Below are 13,714 nucleotides of genomic sequence, written 5' to 3'. Positions count from 1 at the left end.
GAAGCTTGCTAATAAGACAATTTTCAATCACATCAATCCAGTCAAAATGCCAAAGATCACAGAATGTGATAAACATGAAATAATAGTTTTGCAATATATCTCAAAAACAAACTAGATATTCAAGGTTTGCTATTCAAACTGTTATAAAGACATTTGAGATCAAGAGAAGTCAAGGACAGAAAAAGGACTAGAAATCCAAGGAAACTTTCAAATTCTTATGAGAAGTTCCTCTTAGTTTTTTCTTTGAGAGACTGAAAGAGGTTCAGCAAGGACCTGGGTTCAGCATCTGGCAGCTTCATTGGGATGCCAAATTGACCCTTTACAGTCATAACATAACATAACAACAGAGTTGGAAGGGACCTTGGAGGCCTTCTAGTCCAACCCCCTGCCCAGGCAGGAAACCCTACACCATCTCAGTCAGATGGTTATCCAACATTTTCTTAAAAATTTCCAGTGTTGGAGCATTCACAACTTCTGCAGGCAAGTCGTTCCACTAACTGTCAGGAAATTTCTCCTTAGTTCTAAGTTGCTTCTTTCTTTGATCAGTTTCCACCCATTGCTTCTTGTTCTACCCTCAGGTGCTTTGGAGAACAGCCCGACTCCCTCTTCTTTGTGGCAACCCCTGAGATATTGGAACATAGCTATCATGTCTCCCCTAGTCCTTCTTTTTATTAAACTAGACATACCCAGTTCCTGCAACCGTTCTTCATATGTTTTAGCCTCCGGTCCCCTAATCATCTTTGTTGCTCTTCTCTGCACTCTTTCTAGAGTCTCAACATCTTTTTTACATCGTGGCGACCAAAACTGGATGCAATATTCCAAGTGTGGCCTTACCAAGGCATTATAAAGTGGTATTAACACTTCACGTGATCTTGATTCTATCCCTCTGTTTACGCAGCCCAGAACTGTGTTGGCTTTTTTAGCAGCTGCTGCACACTGCTGGCTCATATCTAAATGGTTATCCACTAGGACTCCAAGATCCCTCTCACAGGTACTACTATTGAGCAAGGTACCACATATACGGTATTGGTGAATTTTGTTTTTTTGGCCTAAATGTAGAACCTTACTTTTTTCACTGTTGAATTTCATTTTGTTAGATAGCGCCCAATGTTCTAGTCTATCAAGATCTTTCTGTAACTTGAGCCTATCTTCTGGAGTGTTGGCTATTCCTGCCAGCTTGGTGTCATCTGCAAATTTGATGAGTTCCCCATCTATCCCCTCGTCCAAGTCATTGATGAAGATGTTGAAGAGTACTGGGCCTAAAACAGAGCCTTGGGGTACTCCACTGCATACTTCCCTCCATGTGGATGTAGTTCCGTTGAGGACTACACGTTGAGTGCGGTTGGTCAGCCAGTTACGAATCCATCTGGTGGTGGTGCTGTCTAACCCACATTTTTCTACTTTATCTAGTAGTAGGTTATGGTCTACTTTATCAAATGCTTTACTGAAGTCCAAGTAAATTATATCGACAGCATTCCTCTGGTCTACTAATTTTGTCATTTTGTCAAAGAATGCGATAAGATTAGTCTGGCATGATCTGTTTTGACAAACCCAGGTTGGCTTCTGGTTATTACTTTGTTTGCTTCTAGGTGTTTGGGGATTTGTTGCTTGATCATCTTTTCCAGAATCTTCCCGGTATTGAGGTCAGACTGATAGGTCTGTAGTTTCCTGGATCTGTTTTTCCTTTTTGAAGATGGGAACTACATCAGCTCTTTTCCAGTCCTCTGGCAGCTCCCCTGTGCTCCAGGATCTTTGAAAGATATAGTTCAGTGGTTCTGAGATCACGTCTGCCAGTTCCTTCAGAACCTTGGGGTGTAATCCATCCGGTCCTGGTGATTTGAACTCATCTAGGGTAGACAGGTGTTCACTTACCATTTTCTTCCCTATTTTAACTTGTGTTTCTAATCTGTTTTTTGTAGTGCTGTTTTTGATAGGTTGGATTGTTTTTTCCTTTTGTGTAAAGACAGATGCAAAATATGAGTTAAGTAGATCTGCTTTCTCCCTGTTGCTTGTCATCTTCTTGCCACTTTCTCCCAGCAATGGGCCAATTGTTTCCTTGACTTTTTTCTTGTTTCAGTCTGAGAAGCTTGATTGGGAATGGAAGGTTTGTAGCAAAAAAACTTTTGTACAAAGGGAACACGGTGAAAAGACTAAGGTATGCTAAAGCTCACAAAAATTGGAGTAAGGATCAATGGAAAAGGATATTATGGAGTGATAAATCCAAATTTGAAATTTTTTTCAATATGTGAGAAGAAGAGTTGGACAGAAATGGAGAAATGAGTACTTGCGACTTTCAGTGAAACATGGTGCAGGGTCTGTCCTGGTTTGGGCCTTCATTTCTGCCAGTGGTGTTGGCAATATTGTCTGTATTGATGGTATCATGAATACTGAAAAGTACAGCCAAGTTTTAATTCATCATGCCATTCCTTCTGGAAAACACTCGATTGGGAATGGGTTTATTTTTCAGCATGATCCCAAGTACACTGCTACTACAGTTAAATCATATTTAGCAAGGACAGTCATGGACTGGCCTCCACAGACTTGAATATTATAGAGGCAGTATAGGATCACCTGAACAAGAAACAAATAAAAGACAACCTGAATCTAAAGAAGAACCCTGGGAAATGCTAAAAGAAGCCAGGTATAATATACCAGAAGATTACCTCAGAAAAATTCAGGACAGTCTCCCCAAAAGAGTTCAAGATGTGCTTAGAGCCAAGAGAAGTCACACTAAATATTGTCTTTTTGCCTGAAGAAGCCATTTTGTTCTGAAAACTACATATTTCCTATATTTTCCATTTGAATCTTAATACAGAGACCGAAAAATTCATTAAAACAAAGTGGGTGGTGACCTAGGACTTTTGTGCAATATTGTACATATTGATAATATACCTGCTATGGTTTGTTCTTCCATTTACATAATGGGAGAATTCTTCACCTATGCCCCCCTTTCACTCATTCCTATGAATCCTAATATCCATATTTTGAAGCTTCCAAATAACTCTGGAAACAAGGGGAAGAGAGAGGGTCTTTTGTGCATTATGGAAGAAAAGAGAGAATTAAAATCAATGTTTTAAGGTATGCATTGCTGTTTTTTAACTATAAGGTAATATTCGAATGTATTAAATAGTTAGCTACTATGAGCGCAGGTAAAAATATTAAAATAATGTTCAGACATTGAAATAATAAGATAAAGCAGAAGACTGATTTATATTAGTGTTTTTTGATCTGTAAACTAATGCATGTCAGTTTTGTTTCAGCTGTTTACGTTTTTTGTTATACTTTCATTGAAGATAATTTGACTAATAGGATGAACTTATATATATATATAGAAAGAGAGAAATTCTAACATTCCTGTTTTTCATTTTTTAAAGGAAAAAATTTGTATACTAATGAATATGTGGCAATTAAACTGGTAAGTTAACATTAGTTATTATTTGATATAAAAATGCACAAGATTTTAATCTGTTGTTTTCAAGAGGTTAAAAAAATCATTGAGCTTTTTCAAATAATTTCAGTGAAATGCAGGCTTTCTTCTTTTATGTGGATATCCCTCCCCCATCTCTCTTTTAGATTTTAAATTACAAGACTGTAAGATATAAATCATCTCAAATTATATACTTTAACATGAAAGTCATAATAAAGAAGCTCTGTGGTGATGTTGTACCATGTTACATACATAATAAGAGGTTTGCCTCATGAAATAATTCTGAAAGCAATATAATTTCATTATTCATATCTGAACAACTTATTTCTTAGGATTGGAAGAAAAGTATTTGTGTGATTTTAAAAAGTGAGACTATTTTCTTGTGAAGTACATTTTCCTTTATGCTTTCATAGCTCAATTTACTTTTCATTTCTATAAGTTTCTATAAGTTAAGAAAAGGCAACCCAGGAGCAATATTGTCTTTTCTTGCAGGATTGATAATTAATAATTAAATGTTAAACAATATGGCACTGGACATTTTAATGTAGGAAATACAAAACACCTTCATCCCATATTTATAATTTAATGCAAAAGTTGTAAACATTTCCAAAATTGCAGTGTAGCCTAAACTCTTATCTCTGACAGTATAAAAAAAATACTATCAAGGAGTGAAATGTTTGAATGTGCATGCTTATATTTAAATCTGCACAAAATATTTCAAGCCCCCAAACATATGAACCCAATAAGTGGGTGCTCTTGACTATGATAGAAATATGCAGAGCTCAAAAAAGGTGTTTGAACTCAAACTCAAAGCACTTCTGCAGTGGTCAGTGTAACCTGTCTGAAATTCAAAGGCGTTGCTCTGAACTTCAAATGAAGCTTTTAAACTTGAAGCATCAATATTTTGCACACCATTGGCCTACATTCACATTCATCTGCCTGCCACTTTACAAAGAGTGATAAATTGTATATGGATAGTATAGAGAAGTTTTTAAAAACTCGGGGACAGAAGAAAGGTTATTGCTTATTATTGGAAGCAACCAATATTTTACTCTCTTTGATGAAATAAAAAGATGCATGTACTGTGATAATAGTTTTGATGGTTCTTCTAGCAACCAATAGTTCATTGCACAGATGTTATCTGACTTCCTATTCAAAGTATCAATATTGTAATTTTACACTGTTGAAATTTAATTTGTAAGTATCACATCTCATATACAGTATGTGTGAGATACCTACACACTCACAAAGACACACATACATGCACACTTAATGTTTTTTTTTCTTGACAGTTTTCTTGTTCTCTCTTTATTCAGTTTTCTTAAATAAGTGAAGGCAATTTTTTTAAAAAAAAAACACTAAATGATTGGATAGAATAGTATCTGATTTCCATTATATAAACACATGCACATACACACACAATTTGTGTATATGTATGTGTGTGTGTGTATTATGTAGAGCATAGTAATTTCAAGTTTACTGAGACAGTTGGGTCAGCACTGAGCTGTTGGCAGCTTCCCAACTTTCCAGCATTTCTCCAAGCAATTTCTAGCAATTAAATGTACCATTAGTCCAGTTTATGTTACATTTATGTTGACTCTTTACATGAAGTTGTAACTGATAATGTCAACCACAGTATCCTTCTGACTGGTTGTGGGGTTAGGGAGTGGGAGGCACTGTGATTTAGTGGTTCATAATCTTCCTTGGTGGTCAGTTCTAATCGGTGTTGACAGAGAGAGAGAGATCATGCCTCAGGACTCAATGCTCTCCTCTCATATTCAATATCTATATGAAGCCACTGGGTTAGGTAATCCAGAAGTTGAGAGTGTGATAAAACTACAATGCTACATCTCTATCCAAAGTGGCATGATGTATTGACCCAGTGTCTGGAAGCTGTATGGGTCTGTCTGGGACAGAATAGACTTCAGCTCAGTCTTAACAAGACTTGAGTGGCTGTGGACTCCCTGTCCTTGATCTTGGAGGGAACTATCTTTCCTCATTCAAGATAGGTGCATAACTTAGAGATCTTTCTGTTCAGTTCATTGCACAGGTCCATCTTGTACGCCAGCTGCCTTCTTTCCTTACTTTCCTTGCTCATGTCCTGATCACTTAGATTATTACAATGAATTACATGGGGCTGCCCTTGAAGACCACCCAGAAACTACAGCTGGTTCAAAATGCAACAGCATGAGTAGTAATGGACACTTTTTGGGATGTCCATATATAATCACTGCTATGCAAGCTGCATTCGCTGCTGATTGGCTTCTCAGTACAATTCAGAGTTCTATTTTTTATTAATTAAACCCTGTATGGCATAGAGACTGGATATCAGAGAAATTACTTGTCTCCAATTGTTTCTGACCATCTAGTACATTTCAGCAAAGTGCTTCAGGTCATGTCCATTGAACATTGCCATCTTGTTGTGTCTTCTACCATCTGAAACTGCTTTCCTCAAATATAAGAGCAGTGCTCTCTCTCCTAGGATTCCAGAAAGCTTTGAAAACTTGTCTTTGGTCCCATGCCTGAGGTTGATGTATATTATTCATTTAATGGACCCTTCTTGTTTTGTTGATTTTGTTGTTTATTGTTGTTTTAGTCTGAGCTGACTAATTTAATATTTTAGCCGTTTTATGTTTTTTTCTAGTTATGCATGCCTCCCAGAATCTACTGGAGTTGGATGGCCAATACATTTAATTAAAAATGAATGGATGAATGAATGAACGAATGAAACAAACACAACATGGGATAAAGATAAATTCTTCAGATTGATTGATCGGAATTGCTATACTTAGAGATCTAGGTTATAATCCATCTTCAGATAAACTTGGCTATTTTTTTCACTTGCCGCAACTTCTCTCTCTCGTGATAATATTTATAGCGCCCCTGTTGCTGAGCAGTTTAATATAACTTTTATGATCTTGGTTTGTGTTTGGTTTGTAGTTTTAAAGTATTCTATCTTTGTTAAGTGCTTTGATTCCTTTTTTGTTCAATGCTATCTTATCTTTTGTCCCTAGAAAAGTTTATAACCATTTTTTTTCCTTGTGTTTTGGCTTCTGTCTGTTTTCTCTTTGGCTATTTTCAATTGAATTTAGGAGTCACATGTGCATGCGTTTACACAGTAGTGGCTAAAATTGTGGAAACTTTTTAGGAAAAGTGTATTTTTTAGGTTTGATGGCTAATAACACCATTTCTTTTGGAGTAGTACCATAAAATTATATATCAATGGAAATATAATTTAATTAAGAATGTAAAGCAACAAAGTTTGTTCAACTTATCTGTATTCTGTGAAAAGTTATAGCCAAATAACCAGAAAAGGGAAGCACTACTTGTTTGGGTTGATATCAGGTAGCTTTCCTTCAGCTGATTGTAGCCAATGAGCATGAGTGTTTAGAGAGACAATCAGGTGTCATGTTATTTTGGCAATGAGCCAATCAGATCACAGTAGAATTCAGTTATTGATGTCATGTGTTGAAGCTGAGAGGAGGACATTTGTCAGTGTTATGTGATTGCCATCAAGTTGATTGGGTTTTTTTGTGTTCTTTCATTTAGTAAGCTTGTAAAACGTAATAAAATTAAAGTAATGGTGCAAGGAGTTGACGGGTCACCCGGAAAGCGATGTAAAATAGTATTAATAAGTGAATAAGGTTACAGTTATAAAGAAATTAGAAGAAAAATTGGAAATATAACTAAAAGTGGCATTTCTAAGTTATTGAAGTCTCCAATAAGAAGATTCAGTCACTACAAAACCACACTGGTAAAGGCAGGAAAAGATGGACAACAGCAAGTGCTGATAGAAGAATTAAGAGACTGTACCTACGTGACAGAAGAAAATTATCTGGGTGTATACAAGATGAAATGGTGCAATGCAATGTGAAGTTGAATGCAAGGACTATTCAGCGTAGATTGCAGGAATTTGGCCTAAAATCTAGAATTCCACCAAAAAAGCCACTTTTATCTCTCAAACAAAAGTTGAAAAGCATTATATTCTTAATAAATTATCTTTCCATTGATATATAATTTTATGGTACTACTCCAAAAAAAGTGGTGTTATTAGCCATCAAACCTCAAAAATATACTTTTCCCAAAAGGTTTCCACAATTTTGGCCACTATTGTGTGTGAGTGTATTAATCCCTTGTGGTTGGTAGCCCACTGGCCTTACAGTTAAGGTACACAGACTTTGTGAATAGTGTCCACCCGCTCTTGTGATAAAGATTCATATCTTGAGTATATCTTGGATTGTTTTGGAGCCAGTTTTGATATATGATGCCTTTCAGTCATTTTAGTAATTTTAAGCTTCTAGCTTTGTTTGGATTTTGCAAATATACATCTTGGGTTATATACTGTCTAATTGAAGGTAATCTTTGTATTTTTTCTATATCTGTTTTTCATTCTGTATTAATCCTGCTGCAACTTGCATGGCTAGAGTATATCTATTTTTCTGTGTTTCCTTTTATAATATATTGGCAGTCAGCTATGCTATCTACTTAGTTGGAAAGTGAAATCTTCTAGTGTTGTCTTTGGATTAAAACACTTTGCCAAAAGTAGGAATCTCTTTTCCTGCATATGTTCAAGCTTAAGTATAACTTCCAGAAGATGTTGAAATGTTAGCCAGTCTCTGTATTTGTTATGGTAAAGACTTCAAATAGCCTTATGCCTCCATTATTGCTAAAAACCTTAGAAGCCCAAATTACTTTCCAGTCAATAAAGGCATTATTTGAACTTCTTTATGCCATTTAAGCAGTAATGAGTTTACTTTCTTTCTGTTATTGAATAAGGGTGGAATTTATGGTTGATTTGCTGAATAGAGTGCTTCTTTTAATGAAATGGGAAAAGAGTGGAGACGTGAAGGCATAAAATAAAAATGCAGTGTTTTTCCTTAACATTTTATTTTTGTTATGGTTAACTTGAAAGAAAAAGATGGACACATTTTTCTAAAATGCTATGCTTTAAATCAGGGGTGTCAAACTCAAGGCCCGGGGACCAGATCCGGCCCGCGGGTGCTTAGATCTGGAAACCCTGGAAACCCTGAAGAACTGGCCTGCGATGCCTCTGCCAGAGAAAATGGAGCTCAGAAGGGCCATGATGGCCTCCTGCAACCCTCTGCCAGTGAAAACGGAGCTTGGGAGCCTGTTTTTGCTGGCAGAATGCTTGGGCCACCACAGGTGTCCCCGACACAAGTGATGTTGAGCTAGTCACGCCAACCCTGGCCATGCCCACTCTGGCCCCCTGAGGTCAAACACAACCCTGATGCGGCCCTCAATGAAGTTGAGTTTGACACCCCTGCTTTAAATGATAATTACCCTACACTATTTCAGACTGTTGCTTTCTTGATATTTAATATAAAACAGGTTTGAAAGTGCTGCCAATATGGTAGAAAAAAAAGGGCTCACATCCACCTATCCACAAGTCAACTAAATAGGTCTTTAAACCCCCTTTAAAGTGTTACCAAATCTTCACAAAAATGAAAGGAACAAGGAAGCCAATTCCAACATCACGGGATCAGGTGCTTGCAATCTGGAAGCTGTATCTGTAGAGAATTTCTAATCTATATAAAAAAGGCCTTGCTCAAATGTAGGAAGAGAATGATTGTAGAGAAAGAAACAGACAAATTCTGATGGGTTTGTATCCAGAAGCTCTTAAATAAAAGCATTGGTATGCTGGTAATGAGTCATAAGTATAGCATAGAAGGTTTAGAAATACCAAGGTGTAGTATTCTGGATTCAAAGGATGGAGGGAGAAGTCAGGAGCATCTGCAAAAAGATGACTGCACTAATCTGAGTTTGAAATAACCAAGGTGAAACAACCAGAAAAAATGCCTGTTTTCTTCCTCAGAAACTCCCTGATCCTCCCTCCCTGACAAAAATATACAACTTTCTTTGTGAGAGTCATAAATTGGAAGAGAATTGACGGAATGTGAGTCGAAACCCTGAGGCTCCAGTGGAGGAACCTGGAATAATTTGGGGAATCAGTAGACTGGGGGGAAAACACAATAAAGAATGAAAGGGACCATCAGGCTGAAACATACCAATCTCCCTATACAGTGAGGTGATAAAAGGATATTGAAGATGAATGTTAATAAGACTTTTCAATGTAGCTGACTATGTGCATTCATCAAAGACTTCAAAAAACTAATAGATCTGAATATCATCAGCGTTGGGCGAGAATTAATTTCTCACACTGATAAGCCTAGCAGTAATTACCAAATGCAAGTAATAATTGGACAATCATGAGTAAGGCACACAAAGAAAGAATATTGAGGGTAAACAAAATAGATTTCAGGACTAATTCTCAAGAGTGCCACACAGTATGTATTTCTTAAAGTACAGTATAACTTTGCATTTGCAGTAAAAGATAAATTCAGTTAATAAAAGATTCATCACCATATATTATTTTACAGATAAATCTAGTTACAGTATGCATAGCAAAATATACCTATAAGCGTACTAAAAAAAGTACTTCATTTCAATTCCCCCCCCCCCATTGTTTTCATCTGTTTCAAATTTTCTGGAGATTTTGACTCTGCCTCAGGCAGTTTTTTCTCTTTTGCAAGCCCCTAAATATTGTTCAGGTCTGCTCTGGAAAGTTGTAGAATATTTCTTTAATGACTTTAGATATTGAATTGAAATGTTAATATATCTTGAAGTATAAAAATAATAAAAATTCTGATATTTAAATACTTGATACAGAACAAAATCTGATAAGGTAGATCTGTGTGAAGAGATTACTCTTTTTTTTAAAAAAACCCTAAACTATATAACAGTAGATATCTTTTGAATACTGCAGTACAAAAATTTCCAGAAAGTAGGTACTATTACAGAGAAAGTCTAAGTGAAATTGTGACAGAAATCACATGACTGCATCTGATAATCTTAGCCACTGCCCAATCTGTTTCCAGAAAGGCAATTTAAGCCTTTACTGAATATGCAAAGCTTTGAACCTGTCTCAGTAGCTAATAGGTAGGTCACACAGTTGATTCAACACTGGTGTAGCATGGGCATGCCTAGGTACATCACTGTACACAAGTTGCTGATATTATAGTGACCCATATAAGTCATACTGCAGTAATGGGTGATGGTGGCTAGCCTATTCTTCTCCAGAAAACTGTAAACACATTTACCAATCAGAGCTGGTAATACATGCTTATAGCCATAGAGGTCACTTTATCCTGCAGTAAGATTGATGAGTCTTTGAATATTTCAGACAATATCCTTGTTCTATAGGAGGTATATGGTGTCCAACTATATATATATCACATGCTCGCTGGGGGATTCTGGAAGTTGAAATCCACACAGTTGCTGAGATTAGAAACACTGTGTATGTGCTATATATTTTGTAGTTATTTAGGCATGCATCTGACTAATATATTAAGAGCACTTAGGCATTCTTCTCCCGTGGAGAAAGTAACAAAGCAATACTAGTGTAGCAACTAAATTATGTATCAGCAAATACATCTGTTTCTGCCTGCCTCTTTATTATCAGTATTGTATTAGTGTAGATTTAAAAACACTTTCAAAACAATTTTTTTTGGTTTTTCCAGGAACCAATGAAGTCAAGAGCACCACAACTGCACTTGGAATACAGATTCTACAAACAGCTAGGGTCTGGAGGTAAGTGTAATAAAATGACACTGTAGAGCACTGCACACCAGAACAACTAGACACAAGAACAATTTTTTCCCCAAACGCCATTACTCTGCTAAACAAATAATCCCTTCAACACTGTCAAACTAGTTACTAAGTCTGCATTACTATTAATCTTCTCATCATTCCTATCACCCATCTCCTCCTACTTATGACTATAACCTTGTTGCTGGTTTCCTTAAGATTTATATTGACAGTTGCCCTATGATTATCTTTAAGTGTTATACCTTATGATTCTTGACGAATTTATCTTTTCTTTTATGTACACTGAGAGCGTATACACCAAGACAAATTCCTTGTGTGTCCAATCACACTTGGCCAATAAAGAATTCTCTTCTCTTCTCTTCTCTTCTAATTTGTAGTGGAATATAAACTGTTATTGAAACAAACATGTATTGGTGTATATATAAATACACACAATGCACACACGCACACACACACACACCTGTACACTAGTACTGGTTTACGCCACTGACTGTATCTTTGTCAAAAATATGAGAAAGTTTTCTTAATAAGTCCTCTCGGACCCTGTAAATCTGATAAAGTAGTCAGGCGAGCTTTTGTCCTTTCTTCGACAGGGAAGATTTGATCAGTTCTTACTCAGCCTTTTATCCTTAAGTCAACTTGCACCTGAAAGTTAAATAACTTGGTTAATTAATTATTTCTAATCGTTTTGCTTTAAATATATTTTAATTATTTAAATAACATAACTTTGTTTTATCAATATTTTACTATGCAGTATCTGTATTAAATTGGGAACTTGTCATTTAGATTATGAAAGCTTATTAACCATAATATTTTTGCTGTACTAGACAGTGAAACATTTAATAATATGTATTATTGATACATAGCAAATTACACATTTCACTGCAGTGACATTTAGCATTTGCCTGATAAGGTATTAACAGGAAAGCCACCCATCAAAGTACCTTTGTCTTCATAATTCATCCTTTTCAAACTGCCTTGTAATTGAAAAAAGAGTTAATGTGCTTTTATCATGTGGCTATAGGTTTGATGCTACATACACAAAGTGAACGTTTAATTTTTTTAAAAAGCTACAAGGCATCACCTATTTAAATAAGATGCTCTATTTCTCATGGACAGAGCTAGTTAAAAATTTACAAGCATTTTATACACATTTCCCATGACTAGAATAAAAAAGTCATTGTGGTATAAGGTTTTATAATAACAAATTTATAATAAATGAAGATTTCACTGATTTTTAAAATGGACCTGTTTGCTATTATAGATACTAATGAAAGGTGAAAATATTTTGATTTGGAAATACTTACGAATTAACATAGTTTGAGATCCTCGAAGCTTTTAAATTAAGTATATCTACTGGTGAGGCTTGCTGCAAAAAGCATTAGGTATTTCATTTATGTTAAAGTAGTCTCGTTAAAATTTTTATCTACTGTGTTTTCCCAAAAATAAGACCCTGTCTTATATTTTTGAATCCCAAAATAAGCGCTTGGCCTTATTTTCAGGGAGGTCTTATTATTTTGGAACGTGTGGAGAAAGATGGGGCTCCTCTCGCCATTTTACCTGATTTCCAGCTCTGCATTTAAATATTTTCAGGGAGGGCTTATTTTCAGGGAGAGGCTTATTTTTAGCGCATGCTCTCAAAAGCACAATTGGGCTTATTGTCAGGGGATGTCTTATTTTGGGGGAAACGGAGTATAATGAAATGGGAATTTGTTACAATGAAATTTGAGAAGATACAGTGATTTTTAAGAGAAATAACAGCATAAGATTATGCCTTTGTACATATTTTTTTCTAGATTCATTATTTGATTTCCTTTTGAATCATGTTGCCCAAAATCTAAGGGAACAGAAATCCTAATATTAAAAGAATTAATAATGTGAAATTGGTAGTTTGTATAGTTAATAAACCCACTAACATCTCTTTGTACTGAATATTATGTTCTTCCATATATTTAAGCTTTTCACTTGATACTGTTTCTATGGAAATTGTTAAATAACAGACTGAGACTGAACCGTTTACAAAATTCCATGAAGGGATGTTGTTGCCTGTTGTGTTTTTTATAACTAAACAAGATAAATTGTCATTTGCAAATATAGCTAATATAAAGAAAAGTCTGTTTAGGAACTGAATGCAACTAAATGTGATGAATACTATTTGTTTTCATTGTTTAGATGGAATACCTCAGGTTTATTATTTTGGCCCTTGTGGCAAATACAATGCCATGGTGCTGGAACTACTGGGACCTAGTTTGGAAGATTTATTTGATTTGTGTGATAGGACTTTTTCCCTGAAAACTGTACTTATGATAGCCATACAACTGGTGAGTATAGCTTTTCTCAATTTTCTGCCCCACATAATGATTTTCACAGTTCTTGCCTTTTATATTGTTGATCTTTGGGTTTTGCTTAAGTCGCTTTGGATAGATATTGTTTTTTTATGGCTACCAGAATGCATAGACGTTATTGTATTTTTTTGGTGGTTTCTGAGATTTTGGATATATGATAAAGGTATCTTTTCATAAGTTTAGAAGGTAATATAGTTGTTGGTTCTGTGTTGCACTAGTGTCTATCCATATAACCAATAACTACACAATCCATAAAAAAGGATAACTGTATAAGTAAAAATAATGGAAAGTTTACTAGTGAAATAAATTTGAATTA

At 35.5% G+C, this 13,714-nt stretch overlaps 1 protein-coding gene across 11 annotated transcripts in view; it reads left to right on the top strand.

The window, feature by feature from the left end:
* Nucleotides 1–13,714, top strand: part of CSNK1G3 (casein kinase 1 gamma 3) — a 62,715-nt gene that overhangs the window by 21,961 nt on the left and 27,040 nt on the right. For 9 of the 11 annotated variants that reach the window (XR_009153956.1, XM_058173974.1, XM_058173972.1 and 6 more), the window contains 3 exons: nt 3,375–3,415; nt 10,966–11,035; nt 13,226–13,374. Coding sequence is in view for 10 of the 11 variants with exons in the window: in XM_058173974.1 (XP_058029957.1) it covers nt 3,375–3,415; nt 10,966–11,035; nt 13,226–13,374 (260 nt within the window). In the remaining variant the exon portion in view is untranslated. Of the gene's footprint in view, nt 1–3,374; nt 3,416–9,274; nt 9,342–10,965; nt 11,036–13,225; nt 13,375–13,714 lie in introns of those variants that run through there. The other 2 variants (XM_058173977.1, XM_058173976.1) reach the window with 2 other exon arrangements.

This window comes from Ahaetulla prasina, chromosome 2 (assembly GCF_028640845.1).
Source record: "Ahaetulla prasina isolate Xishuangbanna chromosome 2, ASM2864084v1, whole genome shotgun sequence".
In the NCBI taxonomy this organism is placed as follows: Eukaryota; Metazoa; Chordata; class Lepidosauria; order Squamata; family Colubridae; genus Ahaetulla; species Ahaetulla prasina.
Note: the sequence above shows the minus strand (reverse complement) of the source record. Positions and strands in the feature narration are given on the sequence as shown.